Raw genomic sequence first — 17,796 nt, 5'->3', positions numbered from 1 at the left:
CACCTCACTGGCACTGGTCAGGAGGAGTGGGCGGTGCAGGGGGATGGTGGCGGGGCCACAAGGAAACCTGGGCTGCACGGCCACGGAAGTAGACCGAGCGCCAGGACCAGGGGCGACAGACCCAGGATGCCGGGAGCCTCGCAAGCTGCTGAGCTAGGAACCGCTTAACTTTCGGCCCCGGGGACAGGCCAGCGCCCAGTCTTTCATCCGGAGCTGCCGGCCACCCGGGTACTGCTCCGTCTCCTCTGCCGCTGGACGTTTAACGCAAGCGCGCGTCCGCGCAGCGGGGTCCTTAACCGGGTCCTTAACCGGGTCCGCTAGCACTCCCGGAAGGCCCCTCCCCGCGCCTGCGCACATCCCGCGCCTACGCGACCCCCGAGCCTGCGCAGGGCCGGCGCGTGTCCGCTGGGGACAGTGAGGCGGGCTCAGCGTCTGCAGCTCATCGTCAGATCACGTTCATTGGCTGAGAGGTGGAGCGTGGGTCAGATCCGCCACTGATTGGACGACGTAAAAACAGCTGGTTGCTTGGGCCAATGGACTGGCGGGCTGGGCCCGCGGGTTGGAAAGGCTAATGGCTGTGGGCTGGAGTCATTTTGTAATTCAGCCATGGCCTCTGAGAAGCCGCTTGTGACTGTGACCTGCACCGCGCCAGTCAACATCGCGGTCATCAAGTACTGTGAGTGCATGGGCCGGGAGTGTGGACGTGGGGGCGACAGCCCGGCGCGGGTGGGCTGGACGTATCTTCGGCCCGCGGCAGGCAGGCTGGGCTCACCCCCCCTTGTGATGACGCAGCTGGAGGTCCAGGTGCAGTTGTGAGCACTTACCCCAGCCCTTCACCTGGCCCAGCGGTGTGGCCTGCGGAGCCCCGGACCTACGCTGCAGCCAGGACACCTGGGGGACACTGTCCGCACAGGACGTCCATCCCCCCGGGGGGGTGGTACTGTCCACGTAGGACGTCCATCCTCCCGGAGTCCTGGATTCTCGGTGAACATGGTCCACACAGATATCCATCCCCAAGGGGTACTCAGCTCTTATGGTCACGCCCACCTGACCACCTCGGGCCTACTTTTCATTTCTAGCATGTATTTTCTTCAAGAGTGCTCCGTAAATGTAATCGTTCAGCAGATGGCATTTTGGGATTGACTCATTTCACTCGCTGTAATTCCTGGAGGTTCGTCCAGGTGGTAGCGGCATCAGTACTAAGTTTCTTTAGTGCTGAGTCCTGTTTTCCTGGTGTGGACAGTTCATAGTTTGCCTAGTCATACATCCTTTGAAAGGCAGCAGACCAGCTTTGGTCTGTTAGGAATAAAGCGACTATAAACTTGTGTACAGGTGTTTACATGAACAAAAGTTTGTCATTCTTCTAGGTTAAATGCCCTGGAGTGCAATTGCTGAATTATGAGGTAGTTGCATATTGACTTTAGTTTTTAAGAAACTCTTAAATTGTTTTCCCGAGTGGCTGTACCATTTTACATTTCCACCAACAATATATATGTGATCCTGATTTTCAGCATTTGGTATTGTCTCTGGTTTTTGTTTTAGCTGATACCTCATTGTAGTTTTAGTGCATGTTTTTCTGCTGGCCAGTGATGCTAAATACTTTTTTATGGGCTTATTTGCTATTTGCGTGTCTTCTTTGGTGAAATATCTTTTGTCCATATTCTTATTGGATTGTTTGCTTTGTTACTACTGAGTTTTGAGAGTACATTATATATCTTAGATACCAGTCTTTTGTTGGATATGTGATTTGCAAATATTTCCTCCTATTCTGTAGCTTGTCTTTTCATTTTCTTCATAGAGTCTCTCGAACAGCCAAAGTTTAAAAATGTTTGGTGAAGTCCAGTTATTTTTCCATTTATGGATAATGCTTTTGGTGTCAAGTGTAAGATCTTTTTGCCTAGCCTTACATTCTGAAGATTTTCAGTTTTTTTCCTAAAACTTTCATAGTTTTGCATTTTAAATTTAAGTCTGTGATCCATTTTGAGTGTGTGTGTGTGTTTGTTTTGTGCATGTAAGGTATAGGACTTGGATCAAGGTTCATTTTTTGGCCTATGTTGCTTAACAAAGAGTTTTGAAATTTTGGACTTTCAGGAAGGTTCACTTTGTCTTGAGGTGCCAGGAGTGGAAGTGCTAGGCAGAAGTAGAGGTGGGCTGATGCTGAGTGTCTCCAGGAAGTAGGAGCAGGGAGATTTGAGGTGATTTCAGTAACTGGGGCTCTTTCTGTTTGGTAAGAGAAAGCAAACACGTAACAGTGCTTAGTACCTGGTAGGCACTCCAAGGTGATTTGTCAAATGAGTGAAAGAAGGTAAAACAAACAATGAAACGGAGATGGCTAGCCTCCAGCTCTCCTCTGGGACCTGGAACTCAGTGAAGTGGGGAGCAATCTAGGAGGGCTTCCTGAAGATGGGTGCTCAGTAGGAAGAAGACTTAGATTGTGCAGTGAGAGAGCAAGGTTCAGGCAGATCGGGGAGCTGTGGGATGGGAATGGGAGTGACTGGGGAGTGCCAGTGGGGAGGGGTGGGCCTTTAGTGGGTTGGGGCAGTAGCGCCCTGGTTTACAGGGCTGAGAAACTGACTGGCCTTGCCGTGGGTTGTCTGTTCCAGGGGGAAAGCGAGATGAGGACCTGATCCTGCCCATCAACTCCTCTCTGAGTGTCACTTTACACCAGGACCAGGTTAGTGTGGACTGGCAATAAACACCAAAATAAATATTTACTAAACTTTTGTTAACCTATCATTCAGCAGTTGGTAGCAATAAATCCCCAGTCCTTGAACAGTGTCCGTTCCATGCCTCACTGTCAGGAATGCTCATTCACACACATGCACATGCCCACACCCCTGGCTGCCTCTGCCCTGTCCCTTCACTTTCATGCCTGGCCCAGTGGCTCTGCTGTGGGAGATGAGTAGGGAGACCAGGCCTGGGGCCGAGCCTACCCACCGCCTGACCCCCTCCTGCCTTGGTCTTGACCTCCTGTTCTCCAGCAAGGCTGTCCCTGTCCCTGAATGGGCAGTTGTGATGGGCCATGGCAAAAAAGGCCTCCTGAGCAGAAAGGAGTGCTTGGTGGGCCCCTGCACGTGAGGTCACCCTGTGTTTTCTTTTCCAGTTAAAAACCACCACGACAGCTGTCATTAGCAAGGATTTCACCGAGGACCAGATTTGGCTCAATGGCCAGAAGGTGGATGTAGGGCAGCCGCGCATCCAGGCCTGCCTGAGAGAGAGTGAGTAGGGGTTGCATGTGAGATGTTGGGGCCAGATCCAGTCTGTTCCTTCCCTTCCTAGCTCTGGGTGGGGTCTAAGAGCACAGCAAGTGCTGCTGCCTCTTTGCTCCTCACCCAGCTTCCCAAGCCCCTGGGATAGGGGTGTTGCCTATTAGCACAGCTGGGTTTGGGTCTGGAGCTTTCCCCAAGGAGGTCTGCAGGAGAATTTTGGGGCAGCTCTGCCCAGTGGCTGTCTCTCCATTCCCCGCAGTCCGCCGCCTGGCCCGTAAGCGGAGAAGCGCTGATGACAAGGACCCACTACCCCTCAGCCTCAGCTACAAGGTTCATATTGCATCGGTGAACAACTTCCCCACGGCCGCAGGCCTGGCCTCCTCAGCCGCAGGCTATGCCTGCCTAGGTGGGTGCCCAGAGGGAGACTCATGCTCTTGCAGCCTTCAGGGAGCCACCATCACGTGAGGCTGAGGCCTTGGTTAAAATCTCCCAAGGGCTCTATGTGTTGGACCCTTTAGATTGTACACGACAGAAGCCCACCTCAAACTGTCTTAAGCCGAAAGTAGGGATAATTCCTTGGCTTCCATAATAGAATTCCAAGGGGTGCAGCCTGCTTCAGGTGCAGCTGGCTCCAGACTCTCCAGTAGCCTCATTGGGCATCTATTTCTCTCCCTTGAAACCCTGGCATGCTATATTCTGTGTTGGCTCACTCTCCAGCAGGCCCTCCCCACCTAGGGGCAAAGCTAGTCACCACCGTGGTAGGCATTGGGCTCACACTGTCCTCATAGCCACTGAGACCAGTGGCCCATTGAAAACCCCAGGATAATGCTTACTGGGTCAGCTTGGCTCATGTGCCTATGCCTGAACCACCCTCGGGGACCAGGGAGTGTGTGAGCCAGGCCAGGAGGGGGTGCCAGTGTTGGGACAAAGTGCTCGCTTCGTGGACTCCAGCTCTGAGTCCTGGCATCAGACCCTCGATTAGGCTTGGCCCTGCTCCTTCATGTCCAACATGCTGGTCCACCTGAGGGGGCACGTTCTTTAGGCTTCTGTGCCTCTGCACCTCTCAAAGCCTTTGGTGCCATTCCTTGGAGAAACTCCAGCCCCTCGGCTCTCAGTCCTCCAAGTCCCCAAGAGTGGTTCCCCTCTTGCTCAATAGGCTCCAGTGGTCTTTGTATGTCTGGCATGCACCTTTGAGAACACTGAATATGTAAACACGTGAACGAGTGAATGCTAACCTTAGTAGCTGGTGGCTGAAGTATTGTCATCTCGGAATTTATAATTTCCTGTGGGGCACATTCTTATGGGGTGCTAAACACAGCCTGGCCTGGCACCCCCTGCCTCCTGAATCTGAGTCCCCTTCCCCTGCCTGCTCTCCGTCCTGTGCCTGCAGCCTTTACCCTGGCCCAAGTCTACGGGGTTGAGGGTGATCTCTCAGAAGTGGCTCGCCGGGGCTCTGGCAGTGCCTGCCGGAGCCTGTATGGCGGCTTTGTGGAGTGGCAGATGGGGGAGCGAGCTGATGGGAAGGACAGCATTGCCCGGCAGGTGGCCCCTGAGTTGCACTGGCCTGAACTCCGAGTCCTCATCCTTGTGGTAAGTGACTACCGCGGAGTGAGGGGTCCTCTTGGGCTGAGCTGGGAGCAGGATGAAGGAATGTTTCACCTGCTTCTCAAGTTTGCTGAGGGGTGAGGCTTTTGGTGGAACATTCAGGAATGACTCCCATGTAGTAGGGGCTGCTGATCTAGATACTGCCATTCCCAGATCTGCGTCATCTCTGCTGTGGTCAGGAGGCCTCCATGGGCAAGAGGCTTGCTGGCTCCCACCCTGCTATCTACACCAGCCAAGGGGAAGGACAGGATGGGTATTTAGGGCAAGGTCCAGGCTCTGTCTCCCCCTGTGCAGGTGAACAGTGAGAAGAAGCTGATTAGCAGCACAGTGGGCATGCAGACCAGCGTGGAGACCAGCCCACTGCTCAAGGTAAGGCCAGTGCTGGGGCAGATGCCAGTCCTCCAGGGTGTGACCTGCATGTCAGGACACGCACCGGGTTCCACCCACATCTTCCAAAGCTGAGCTCTTCTGCTGTACGGAATGTGTGTACAGATCCTAAGGCCTGGGAGTGGGTGGGGGCCTCTGACCTGGAGTGTGTGCTCTGGCTGATGGGCTGGGAAGCAGCCAGTGCCTCACTGGGAAACTCCTGTGCCTTACAGTTCCGGGCCGAGGCGCTGGTGCCAGCTCACATGGCAGAGATGACCCACTATATCAAAGAGAGGGACTTCCAGGGCTTTGGCCAACTGACCATGAAGGAGAGCAACCAGTGCCATGCCACCTGCCTGGATACTTTCCCACCTATCTCTTACCTCAACGACATCTCCAGGCGCATCATCCAACTGGTGCACCGCTTCAACACCCACTACGGAGAGACCAAGGCACGGTGGGACTGGGGCAGCACAGGAAACCCGTAGAGTGGGCTTTAGGCTACGAGCTTCAGTAAAACCACGTCATATCCCAGCCAGCACATGCTTGTCTGTGACAAAATCCCACGAAACCTGATTTATGCTCCTATGTACAAGGTGCTGACAGTTTCCTTCTCACTCTGTTTCATTTTGGTTGCATGACCCACTAAGGGATCGCAGCCTGAACTCTAAAGTACTGGTGTGGCCCCCACCCCTTGTCCTGAGTTGGCGGCCACTGCTCTACTTCAGGCACTGTGGGAAGCCCCGGGCCTCCATGGCAGACACGGGGGTCTAAGTCAGGTGGAGCCATGGTGCACACATTCACATTGACTGCACTGGTTCCAGGTGGCGTACACGTTTGACGCAGGCCCCAACGCCGTGATTTTCACCCTGGATGACACTGTAGCTGAGTTTGTGGCTGTTGTGATGCATAGTTTCCCCCTTGAGTCAAATGGAGACAAGTGAGTTGTGGGTTCCCCCATTTAGGAGGCTGTGGAGGGAGGAGCAAGGTATCCTGCCTGGATCAGGGTGACCACACCTAAGGCCACGGTGCTGAATGGGGAGTCCTGCAGGAAGCGTTGATCCCCTTGGAGACCACAGGTAGTGTGTCACCAAGTGTGCTCTGCTGGGACTGTGGACTCTTCATCACATGTCCCAGCCCCATAGTCACAGAGACACGCACATGCAACATCACAGCTCCGTGTGGACAGTGCCCGCCGCCCCGCTGTGGAGACAGAGAATTCAGATTTCTTCCCATCTGTTGTTCTTATCGTTCCTTCTCCATGTGGAGACGCCTTCCTGCTAGGGGTGTTGAAAGTGTGTGGGGTTGTTTTCTGTCACCATTGCTGGGCCAGTACTGATGTCTAGTGGGCGGGAGTCTGGATTACTAACTTCCTTAGTGAATGGGACAGACCACATGACCATGATGGCCTCAGAGGCCGTCAGTGTCCTCATTAGGACACTGCCTTTGTCACCCCAATGGGTGATATGCAGGTTTTGTTGTTCTGAGGAGCACAGTAATGGACTCATTCTTGAACTGAGGCATTTTTTCTTATGTTACCCCCACTGGGCGGAGCAGTAGCCACAGGCCAGGGATGAACTCAAAACCTCGGGTAGGTTTCCTGAAACCCTTCTCTCACAGTGACCCGGGCCAGGCCCTTGGTCATTGCTGCTCAGTTTTTTCGTGTGTATGGTGAAATACATATTACTTGAAATTTACCATTTTAATCACTTTAAAGTGTACAATTCAGCAGCATTAAGTATGTTCAGTGTTATGCAACCAGCACTACTGTCTGATTTCAGAACTTTTCATCACCTTAAAAGAAACCCCGTATCTACGGGTAGTCACACCCCTTCCTATCTTGGGTCTGAGTTCTGCATACCTCCTGTTGATGGACGCACAGCACACTCCTGCCTTCCTTTCCCCAGGTTTCTGAAGGGACTGCCTGTGAGGCCTGCCCCGCTTTCAGACAAGCTTAAAGCTGCGCTAAGCATGGATCCTACCCCCGGCGGCATCAAATACATCATTGCCACTCAGGTGAGGCCTGGCACTGGCCCCCAGCCCCGGAGCCTGGGGGCCCCTGCGACCTAGTACACCTGGGGAGGGCCCTGTCCAGCACACTGGCCTCAAGGGCTCAGACCTGGTGTGTCTGGGTGAAGGGGCTCCCTTCGCCCCCACTTTCTGGGGTAGAAAACTGAGCTGCTAAGAATAACAGTAAATATAGGAGCGCACTTCCGATTTCAAGGCATCTGGTCCACTGTGGTTCGTTTCACTCTCTTGCTCTCAAAGTGGACATTTCAGGACACCCTGTGACGTGTGGGACAGTGTTCCTAGTGCTGAGGGGGGAGGGGGGGCTAGGAATGTGGAGACCTAGGGTCCCTCAGGGCTCATCCACTGGAACTGGATCAGGATCCCTGCTCAGAGTGGGTTAGCTGGGATTTCACTCAGATTATGTAATTCCAAGTCCCCATGGCCTGTGTGTAAGCCCCGATCTCGTCCTTTCACCTGAGTCTGGGCGACAGAGGCTGAGAGACCATGCAGCTCTGCCTGAGGGAGTTGGGCACAGGGTCAGGGTGTCACTACACAGGTGGTCAGCTTCTGATCTGCACTTACCTGGGAGGGTGGGAATACGCCTGTCTCTCCTTGTCACCCTGACCTGACATTGATTTCTCTACCTGCCAGGTAGGGCCCGGGCCTCAAATCCTGGATGACCCTCATGCTCACCTCCTGGGCCCCGACGGCTTGCCAAAGCCAACAGCTTGACCGCTGATCCTCAACAGGAGTCCTGGCCACCACTTGGAGAAGGGGCCACTTTGCTGGGACTGGGGAGACGGGTGTGGCAGCAGCAGGGGTGTGCTTGTTGGGACTGATGGGTGGCCGCTAGGTCCCAGGCCCAGCAGAGTGCCGTGGGTGAGTTGGGGCACTGGAATGACCACCTGCAAGCACCTAGGTGGTCAGAAGCGGGCCTCCCACCAAGTGCCTCACCTTCCCCACCTGTACCAATGAAGTGCTGAGATGAGGGCTGGGATTGGATGTGGGACCTGGAGGACCCAGCTGATGGGGGTGAGCTGCCATGTGTCCCAGTGAAGGATTTCTGGCCCTATTCCCACTGGGGCAGTTCCCACTGCCCACAGCTGGAGCTGGGCACCAGAGATGGTGGGGAATTGGCATCCCTCCTTGGAGCTCAAAGACTGGTCACTGCGAAGGAAGCAACCTCTGCAGCCTCAAGAGCCTGCCACAGAGTGCTTTGAACATGTCCGTCCTAACTCCTCTGCCAGAGCTCAAGCCACTGGGTGTGGATGGAATGCTTCTTCATAAAAAGACCAGGAATGTGACTCCGGCAGGAGGTGGGGGAGCCAAGGTGTGCAGTCACATGAGAACCCCATCAATTGGCCACTGGGAATAAAGCCAGCATTGCTGATTGGGTCTGGCATTCTATGTAACCAGAGTTCCTGTGTGGCAGTGAGCAGCACTGGGTAGGGCACGGGCTGTGTGCCTTCTGCAGGAAGAGAACTTGGAACTTGCTCACTTACTGATTTGCTCCTGAAGATGATGCCGTCTGACCCAAAGCTCCCCTCCAATTGCCCAGCCCTGTGGTGGGTGTTAAGCACACAGGCACCCCTGGGGCCACGGGCCACACTAGGGCTCTTGACTGGTGTGGGGATGTGGTTTGGGTGTGGCTTTAAGCTCCCAGTACATGAAAAAAAGTGGGAAGCAGATTTGCAGGGAGGAGCAGTGTGATCAGGGAAGACTCCCCTCAGCCCAGAAGCTTATGGGTTCTGGACCCCTGGAATGGCTCACACTTCTTAATGAGTTTTTCCATTAGTGTACAGGTCATTGAACTCCCCACTTTCCCAGCTTCAACACAGTTGGCTTAGAGGAAGAGGAGGGGTGGATGTCTGCCCCCTTTGATCCACCTCCTGGTTCCCAGCCTCTTCCCTACAGGGTCAGACACTGCTCCTGCAGACCCTGAAGGGGGTGGGCAGAGGAGGGAGATGAAAAGGAACAGGACACAGCACTTACATTCTGGATTTTCCCAGAAGCTTTGCATACTGTTTCCCTCCCCTTAGTCTGAGCAGAGAGTTGCCCCCCACACCTGCACTAGCCCAGGGCCAGATGAGGAAATGGGGACCTTAGTAACAGGCACTGACTTCCAGAGAGGGACTCCACTAGGCCCTGAGGCTCCTAGTCTGAGGCCCTTCTGCCTGGAGGGGAGTTTTCCAAGTGGACACGATGAAGGCTCTGGACCTTTAAACCCTTCTAGGAACCTGGCCTCACCTTCCAAAGAAGCCCCTGTTGGCACCTTCAGTAGCTCAGCATTCTGGAGGGACTCTGCCGTCGGAAGCAGGTGTCCACCTCACTGTCCCGACCCCTCCCGCAGCCAGTCTCTCAGGCGATGCTTGGGACACCCCAGGTTGTCCAGGCGGGGAGCTGGCAGGGAAAGCGACTGGCACCGAGAAGGCATCTAAGTGGGTGGGGCCTGCAGTGCCTCTGAGGGTGCTGGAGGAGGTGAAGGGGAGTCCCCCCGACTGGCAAGCAAGAGGGCCCGCGGGGCCGGGCAGGACTCCAGAGCACCTAACCAGTCTCGGTGTCCCTGCCTGCCTTGCCTGTCGCCAGGGGGCGGGGCCGGAACTCGGGGCTGGGAGGCAGCGGACGCACGGTCCTCAGTGTCCCAGCCGAGACCAGCCTCGTTGGTCGCCGCTATGGGGCAGATCGAGTGGGCCATGTGGGCCAACGAGCAGGCGCTGGCGTCCGGCCTGAGTGAGTGTGACGGGGCTGGGCACGCGGAGCGAGGCGGGAGACGCCGAGAACCCAGGCTTCGACCAAGGAAGTGGTCTGGAGATGGGGTTGTGGGGAATCAGCTGCCCGAGGCTGCGGGCCAGGGCAGTTGGGGCACTGCGATCCCAGGCTGCGGGCCAAGGGATGGGGCGGGCTGGGAACGGAGCGAGAGAGCTCAGGTCCTGAGGGGTCAGAGACTCCAGGCTGTGGGCCGAAAGGCGGGAGCTGAAGCCTGCGGGTGGGGGCCCCGAGACTCCTTCGGAGACCTGAAGCTGCGTGGCGAGGAGGTGGGCCTGGGGTTGGGGGCACCTCCCAGCCCCGACCGCGGGCTGCGGAGGTGGTCGGGAAACTCGGCAGACTCGTGCGCTTCCGTCCCTTCCTCCCCTCCGCTGTCTCCTCTTCACCCCTCCACTCGGCCCGGACCTCCTGCGAATAGAGGAAGTTGCAGTCCTGGGGGAGGAGGCCGTCCCCTCGGTGGTTTCCGGGGAGTCAACACCCTCCGATTTGGAAAACCCAGTGGGACCCGCTCACTCCGCCCCTCCTGCCCTGGAGTGGAACTTAGGCCCAGGAGTTGCAAGGGGCTCCCTCCCCAGCCCTGAGTCTTCACGGGACATCTGAAACTGCCCAGAGGGACTTCTCAGCTCACTCTCAGAGACTGCTTTTGAGGAAGGATGGCAGGCCCCCAGTCACCCTGAGCCTGAGCTCAGGCGCTTTGTCGAAGGCACAGTAGGATCTGCACCCCTGTACTGTACTCGAAAGGGGAACCTCTCAGGGTGAGTGGGTGAGGCTGGGCCCAGACAGGGTCTGAGGCAAGAGGAAGCTGCCCAGAGGCTCTGCCTGCTTCTGTGGACCTGCCACTCCCAGAAAGGACCTGCACCCAGTGGCGGGTGAGAAGTCTGTGGGGAATGTGGTGATGAGGAGGGTCCCACCATTCCCTTGGGACCCACCCTGAGTCTCCCGCCCCATGTAGGGATCAGAGGAGCCTGGTGAAGCTCTGGGAGGGAAGGGAGCAGATACAGATGAAGTCCCCCTGGCCCCGGAACTCTAAGATCACATTTTGGTGTGGGCAGCTTTAAGGTATGAGGCCCAGTGGTCTGTTCTGTGTCCAGGCAGGTCGCCCCCCTTTTGGCCTCTAGAGTGGGTAAGAACTCAGTGAGTCAGATAATTCTCCTCACTTCTCCCCAGAGCTGTCCCCAGGCTGTTCCCTTGCCTGCCACGGTCTGTGAGCCTTTAGACCACTGCAGACCAGCCTCCCTTGCTCCCACAGTTCCTCAACTCCCACCTCACCCCCAGGAAGTAGAAGGTGACAGAGGGCACCAAATGGGTAGCTCTCTGAGAGCCCTGGGTTCCAGTCCTCGTGGGTACCGATAGTGACCCTCCAACACCCCTGTTCATGGCGTGCCCACTGTGTGCAGGTCGTTCTTTCCTCGTCTTAGCTACTGTCCATAGTGTCATGAGCCCAGAGCTGTTCTTTCGTCCACTTTACAAACAGTGAAGTTGGGGCCTAGAGAGCCAAGGTGCAGCTCGGTTTCCTCCACCATCAAATGAGGCCATTTGTTGAAAGGTCTCCCAGGGCTCTTCCCACTCTGAGTTCCTCCTCTTACTTTTTTTCTGATTCACTATAAATGTAGCCACCTGAGATTGCTCAGGCCTGGCTAGGCCCTACTAAGTAGCCGCTGTATCCAGCAGGCTTCTTTTTTTTTGTAGAAACCCCTCTACTTTTTTTTCCCTTCAGTGGATCCCATTGCTAAGACTAAAAGCCAAATTCTGACTGCTCTGCCCCTGCACCCCTCCCTTCTCTGTCACTCCAGCTTTACAGGCCTCCTCTCTGTTCTCAGATTTCCCAGGCATGCCACAGGGCCTTTGCAGAAGTGGCTTCTATAGTCTAAAGCATTTGTGGCTGGCTCCTCCATTCATTTCTCAGCTCAGATGTCACTTGCTCAGAAGTCTTTCTAGAGCACCTAGACCTCGGTCATAGGCCCCGTTCTAGTTCACCACTTTCTGATGTTTATTTTTATCCCCTCCTGAGTTTGTAAGTCCCATGAGAGCTGAGGCCTTATCCGTCTTAGCCCCACTGCGTGCCTGCACCTACAAGAGGCCCTGCACACAGTAGTGCTCTGTCAGCCCTCACGATTCCCTGGCGAGCCAGTGGTGTCTTTGCTCCCCTTTTGCGGATGGCAAGCAGCAAAATTGAGGTTCAGGATGGGAAAATTATACCCCCAAAGGTGAATGGACTGCCCTTCCTTCTTCCAACTCACAGAAGTGCTAATGAGCAAACCAAGAGTTAATATGTAGCTGAACTCAACTCCAAGAATAGGAAATCCACTGGCCACAAAAGCAGAGTGAAGTTTCAAGGTGATGGGCTGGGGTGGAAGGAAGGGGTACCTGGAGAATTGGGACCAGCAGGGGCTCAGGCTTTTACCAAGTGGGATTTGGGGGTCTCTGTGTGAAAAAGTCTGAAAGTGAGGTGCATGCCTCAGGCCAGAGCTGGAAAAGACTGCTTTATAAACAAATTAGAAAACTGTCCCTCCCCTCCCCACTCCGCAAGGAAGCACGCCATCTGCTGCCAGGGCCTGGATAAAAAAAGTAATGAACAAGACAAAACCCCCGAAAACTCAGACCTGTGTTGTGCATAGGGTGAGGGCTGAATCTGCCCTACCCTGTACTGTAAAGACCACTGACCAAAAAATTCAGATAAATTCGATTCAGAACTGGAGAAACCCTTAGGCCTCCAGCAGAGGCAAATATGAAACTGTTCTATAAGGGCATTTCCTCACCCAGGGTACACAGACTGTCACACAAAAGCAGACACTGCTGGGCACAGCTCATAAACATAGCCACCATTTGAGGAAGCAGACACCATAAACAGGAGAATGTGCCTCCTTAGAACTAGAACTACCAGTGCCACTTGGAAAAGACTTGAGAATATGTGTACATTCTTAAACATATGGGTATATTTAAAACTGTTCGAGGAGATAGAATAGAAAATTACACAGGACAATGGAAAAATAACTAATATAGGATGTCTAGAAATAAAAATATATAAAGTCATTAAAGGTTAATGGATGAATTATCTATAAAGAGATGAAGAGAGAAATAACGAAGTGGAAGATGGATCGGAGGAAGCCTCACCGAATGTAGCTAAAAGAAGTTAAGTCATGTACAATAGTACAAAAAGATGCAACATATGTGTAATGGGGGTTCCAGAAGAGATAATCAATAGAATGGAGGGAGGCAATATAGAAGGGGAAATGGGTGAGCATTTCCAGAACTGAAAGAGAAAACAAAGTTCCTTACAGAATAAAGGAAAACAAATCCCTTCCTGGACACACTGTAACGAAATTACAGACCATTAAAGAGAGTCTTTAAATTTACCAGAGAAAAAAATGGATTAGTATCAGACTAATTTCAGACTTCTCATCATCAGTAATAGATGCCAGAAGACAAGGGAATAATATCTTTGGTGCTGAGACGAAAACATAAATTCAATATCCAGATGAACCATCATTCCAGAATGAGGGCATTTTCAGATATCCAGAGAATTGCTGCTAACATACTATCACGGAAAGGACTACTAAAGGATGTACTTCAGAAAGAGGAAAGTTGAATTTTGAATCCAGAAGAAAAGACTGGGATGCAAGAATGAAGACATTGGTGACTAAGTATTGACTGTAAATAATTAATAATAATAGGTAATTTGAGAATGAGATTGAAGTTAAACATTTTAAAGTCCACATGTGGTTCAGGAAGAGGAATTTTAAAATCAAAATTTGATCAAGTCAGCAGGAGACAGGAGAAGCAACAAAAACACCTGTTAAAGAGAAAACACAAAATAAGATAAAATAAGTGCCAATTATCCGTAATCATAGTCAATAAAATCTGTTAAATTCACCCTCAGGTTGATTAACATATAAAAAATTCATCTATATCAGCTTATTCATGATAGCCAAAAACTAGAAGCAACTGAAATTTCCCAAAGACGAAAGAATGGATAAATCGTGGTTGATTCATACCATAAAAAAACTACTTAATAAGGAAAAGAGCAAGCTAGTGATCCACCCAAACCACATGAATGACCTTGACAGCCTTCCTTCCATTGAGCAAAAGAAGCCAGATCTAGGGTTCCAGTGTTGACAGGAGCACGAGACAACTTTCTGGGATGATGGGAATCTTGACTTGGGTGGAGGTCACCTGGGATACACACGTGTAAAAAGTCATCAAGCTTATACCTGTGTATTTTACTGTGTGTAATAATTATACCTCAATAAATTGCTGGAAATTCTGGGGATGGATGGTGGTGATGGTTGCACAACAGTGTGTATGTACTTAATGCCACTGAGCTGTTTGATTTCAAATAGCTAAAATGGAAATTTTTACTTGCGTATATTTTACAATAAAAAGGTTGCAAAAAAATGACTGGGGAGAAAAGATCTAAATATATGCCACTTACAGCTGGACCACACAGAACTGAAAATGAAGGGGTTGGAATAGCTAACAAATACTAACCAAAGAAAAGTGTGTGGATACCAGTATCAGACAAAACTGAAATTAAGGTGATACACAGGGATAGGGCAAACAGGCACCCCCTGCGATGAGGAGAGGCCATCCATCCATCTGTGGAGCAGACATAAGACCAGAAGTTGATAATGTAGTCTGTAAATGCATAAAGCAAAACCTGAAAATGACAAGGGTTAGCAGAGCTCATGAGTGAGTGTCCAGGCTGGAGTGCAGGCCCCTCCTGCTCAGGGCTCAGAAGCCGACTCTCCTCGCACAACTCCTAGGACACAGGCTGGGCTCCATCAGTGCCTGGCTCCTTCAGCCCCTTGTCCAGCTCCTGTGCCACTTCCTCTGTGTCCCTCATTATCTTTGGGTCTGCAGGCACCTGGGTCCTCTGACTGGGCAAAAGTGTTGATGAACTTGAGGGTAGCTCTGTCGGGGACTGGTGGCCCAGCCACGGGAGGGGGCATTACAAGGGGAGGTGACCAGAGCCCCATGCGATCCCCAATCCTGCGGGGATAGAGTGGAGGCATGCCCCTCCTACTAGTGGGGGGCTCCTACTAACCCGCTTCTCCTCTGCCCACAGTCCTCATCACGGGTGGCATCGTGGCCACTGCCGGCCAGTTCACTCAATGGTACTTTGGCGCCTACTCCATGTATCCTCCCATTGTAAACCCCAAAACTGGGTAGGGGTGAGGCACCACTGGGAGCAGCACTAGTAGGCTGGGGGTAAAGGTGTCACTGCCTTTGGGGGTACAGTGTTTCACGGTTTGCAGAGTGCTGCTCACATCCCCAGGCCCTTTAGACTCTCAGGATGGGCTCAGCTGCAGTGTTGGGAGCCAAAGCTCATCAGGGGAGCAACTTGCCTGCATCTTGGTGAGGGGGTGGGAGGTGTCAGCACCCCCAGGGATCCCCTCTGCACCTTTTTCTATCAGCCACCCCAGTGGGCTTGCCCAGTTCTGTCAGAGCAGGCTGGGCCCCCTCTGTCCCCTCCTGCCCTGAAGCCAGCTGTTCCAGGCCCTCTGGAAACCAAGGCAGGACAGGCAGTGAAGTGGCCAGACCTGTGGAATCTCGCCTAGTTGTTCCCCGGCTGTGACCCAGGCCACTGCCGTACCTCTCTTATTTCTCATCGGCAAAGAGACGGCTGACGCTGGCTATTCCTTAACTGCAGCCTCAGCGTGGCAGGTGTGTTCATCTGCCTCCTGGAGTACCCCCGGGGGAAGAGGAGAAAGGGCTCCACCATGGAGAGATGGTGAGTCCCCCATTTGCTTGGGGTCCATCCCGGGGATGGGTGGAACTCACAAGGGCGGGACACTAGGCAATGAACTCTGCAGGAGCCTAGTCCCATCCCTCTGAAGCTCTAGCACCAACCCGTTTGCCCTTGGTGTCCGCCTAACTGCTGTGGCTCCATGGTCTCTGAAAGGGAAGAAGCTAGGGTGCTCTGAGGTGGGGGTGGGGCGGGGTAGGGTACCGAATAGGACTCAGTCTGTCTTCCCCCCTCCCTCGGCCTAGTGGACAGAAGTACATGACGAAAGTGGTGAAGTTGTTCGGGCCCCTCTCCAGGAATTACTACTTCCGTGCCTTCCTGCACCTCGGGTGAGTCCACGCCCATTCCCAGGCTCAGGAGCACCCTGGAGTAGATCCTTCCAACTGGACTGGCCTGGACAGGAGGGGCAAGTCAGGCCCCTCTTTGCCCAGCTGTTTTTCCAGACAAAAGCCAGGACCCGGGCTCTGCCAGAGGCTCTCTGAACCTGTAGTCTTCATCTCTCGCTGCATAACAATTTGCCCCGAACCTTAGTAGCTCAAATCAGGAACAGTCAGGGTTCTGGGGTTGATGGGGCACAGCTGGGTGCTTCTGCAGGCTGCCTAACACGTGTGTCAGGTGGTGACTGCAGCAGGCTGGAATACCCACGTGCCTCTGCAGCTGCTGGGACCTCCCAGCATGGCAGCTGGGGCCAAGAGCAAGGATCCCACGATTGTTAGGGTACAAGTAAAGGCAGAGTATAGCTCCAGGGGCCCAAACTTAAAAGCCCAGCATTTGGCAGAGCCAGGTGTCCCCTCCATCCACTTGTCCTGGGGACAGCGCATTTACGGTCTGTTTTGTCCTGGTATCTTGTGGCCTCTGCCCAAGACCTAGCTCCCTGCAGACTCCTTCTAACTGCCCTTCTGAGTCTCCCATCCTCCCACCCACCCCCAGGCTCTCAGTACCGGCTGGCTTCCTGCTTGCCACCATCCTGGGCACAGCCTGCTTGGCCATTGCGAGCGTCATCTATCTGCTGGTGAGTGTTGTGGTCTGTGGTCAGCCCAGCTGATGCTCAGCTTCTCAGCCCCTGCAGCCTCCTGTAGGCTGAGCCAAGGCCAAGAGCCTGTGTCCTTGCTCAATCTGTAATGGGGACGGTGGTGACCCAAGGGGCCTGAGTGCATTTTAGCAAGTTCCCTGTGCTGCACACTTTTCACCTCCCAGCAGGTCTAGTGCCCTCGGGGAGGCTCCATTCCAGGATGGGTCCAGGGTGAGTGGGCCCCTGCCCTCCTTGGCTGCTCTACTGGGCCTCTCCCACCATGCGTGCTGCCTGGCCTCCTAACTCATGGACACACAGGTCTGGCCTCTCTGTCCTGCTCCCGGGGAGAGCCTGGGAATGTGTATCTGGAAGTGGTCCCCAAGAGATCTTTCAGAAACCCAGGGATTCCTTTCCCCCTGCCTACCCCATGGAACCATCCCAGCATGGTGGAATAGCTCCAGTTTGGGGTCAGGCAGAGCCAGGTCCTTGCTGTGTGGCCTTAGGCCAGTCACTTAACCTCTCTGAGCTGCAGTCCCCTCAAGTCTTATTGGATTCAGACCTGGTACTGCTCCGTACCCTGGTGGGTCAGGGAGTGCAGAGGCAGGGGCCAGTGTGGGGGCAGTCCCTGGAGGCTCATAGGCCTAGCCCCTCTGTGTCCTGCAGGCAGCCACCCGTGGTGAGCAGTGGACCCCCATCGAGCCCAAGCCCAAAGAGCGGCCACAGGTTGGAGGCACCATCAAGCAGCCGCCCAGCAACCCCCCACCCCGGCCGCCCGCTGAGGCCCGCAAGAAGCCCAGCGAGGAGGGGGAGGAGGTGGTGGCGGGGGCTCCCAGCGGCCCCCAGGAAAACCCCATTCCAGTGACAGATGAGGTCGTGTGACAGACACCGTGAGCTGCTCCCCGAGTGGCTGCTGTCTCGAGTAGCTCTTCTGGGGGGGCACCCAAACGCAGAGGGTACCCCCTTTCCTGCCCTGCAGAACCACAAGCCCCCTTTTGGTGTCATTCGAAGCAGCCTGTCATCCTTCTCCAGAAATTATGGAGCATCTTCTAGTTCATGAAATACAGTATCTGGAATTCCAAGTA

The 17,796-nt window shown here is 54.0% G+C and overlaps 2 protein-coding genes across 2 annotated transcripts; both read left to right on the top strand.

Annotated features, from left to right (window-relative positions):
- Positions 1-518: 518 nt before the first annotated feature.
- Positions 519-8,602, top strand: MVD (mevalonate diphosphate decarboxylase). The gene is made up of 10 exons (XM_006926753.3): positions 519-676; positions 2,604-2,674; positions 3,104-3,218; positions 3,469-3,615; positions 4,600-4,799; positions 5,109-5,183; positions 5,414-5,632; positions 6,005-6,120; positions 7,088-7,196; positions 7,842-8,602. The coding sequence occupies exons 1-10, from the start codon at positions 607-609 to the stop codon at positions 7,920-7,922; spliced, it is 1,203 nt and encodes a 400-aa protein (XP_006926815.1). The 5' UTR covers positions 519-606; the 3' UTR covers positions 7,923-8,602.
- Positions 8,603-9,786: 1,184 nt separating this feature from the next.
- Positions 9,787-17,796, top strand: LOC102885155 (cytochrome b-245 light chain). The gene is made up of 6 exons (XM_006926752.2): positions 9,787-9,920; positions 15,022-15,091; positions 15,613-15,687; positions 15,948-16,031; positions 16,633-16,714; positions 17,378-17,796. The coding sequence occupies exons 1-6, from the start codon at positions 9,863-9,865 to the stop codon at positions 17,591-17,593; spliced, it is 585 nt and encodes a 194-aa protein (XP_006926814.1). The 5' UTR covers positions 9,787-9,862; the 3' UTR covers positions 17,594-17,796.

The sequence above is a fragment of the Pteropus alecto genome, unplaced genomic scaffold (genome assembly GCF_000325575.1).
Source record: "Pteropus alecto unplaced genomic scaffold, ASM32557v1 scaffold7, whole genome shotgun sequence".
Taxonomy (NCBI): domain Eukaryota; kingdom Metazoa; phylum Chordata; class Mammalia; order Chiroptera; family Pteropodidae; genus Pteropus; species Pteropus alecto.
The sequence above is the reverse complement of the archived record's forward strand: the minus strand, read 5'-3'. Positions and strand labels throughout refer to the sequence as shown.

Excerpts from the sequence above, each read along its gene's own strand:
- LOC102885155 (XM_006926752.2), top strand. The coding sequence starts at position 9,863 with ATGGGGCAGATCGAGTGGGCCATGTGGGCCAACGAGCAGGCGCTGGCG. Across the intron at positions 9,921-15,021 it reads GGCGCTGGCGTCCGGCCTGA|TCCTCATCACGGGTGGCATC; the intron begins GTGAGTGTGACG and ends CTCTGCCCACAG. Across the intron at positions 16,715-17,377 it reads CGAGCGTCATCTATCTGCTG|GCAGCCACCCGTGGTGAGCA; the intron begins GTGAGTGTTGTG and ends TGTGTCCTGCAG.
- MVD (XM_006926753.3), top strand. The coding sequence starts at position 607 with ATGGCCTCTGAGAAGCCGCTTGTGACTGTGACCTGCACCGCGCCAGTC. Across the intron at positions 2,675-3,103 it reads TCACTTTACACCAGGACCAG|TTAAAAACCACCACGACAGC; the intron begins GTTAGTGTGGAC and ends TTTCTTTTCCAG. Across the intron at positions 3,616-4,599 it reads CGCAGGCTATGCCTGCCTAG|CCTTTACCCTGGCCCAAGTC; the intron begins GTGGGTGCCCAG and ends CTGTGCCTGCAG.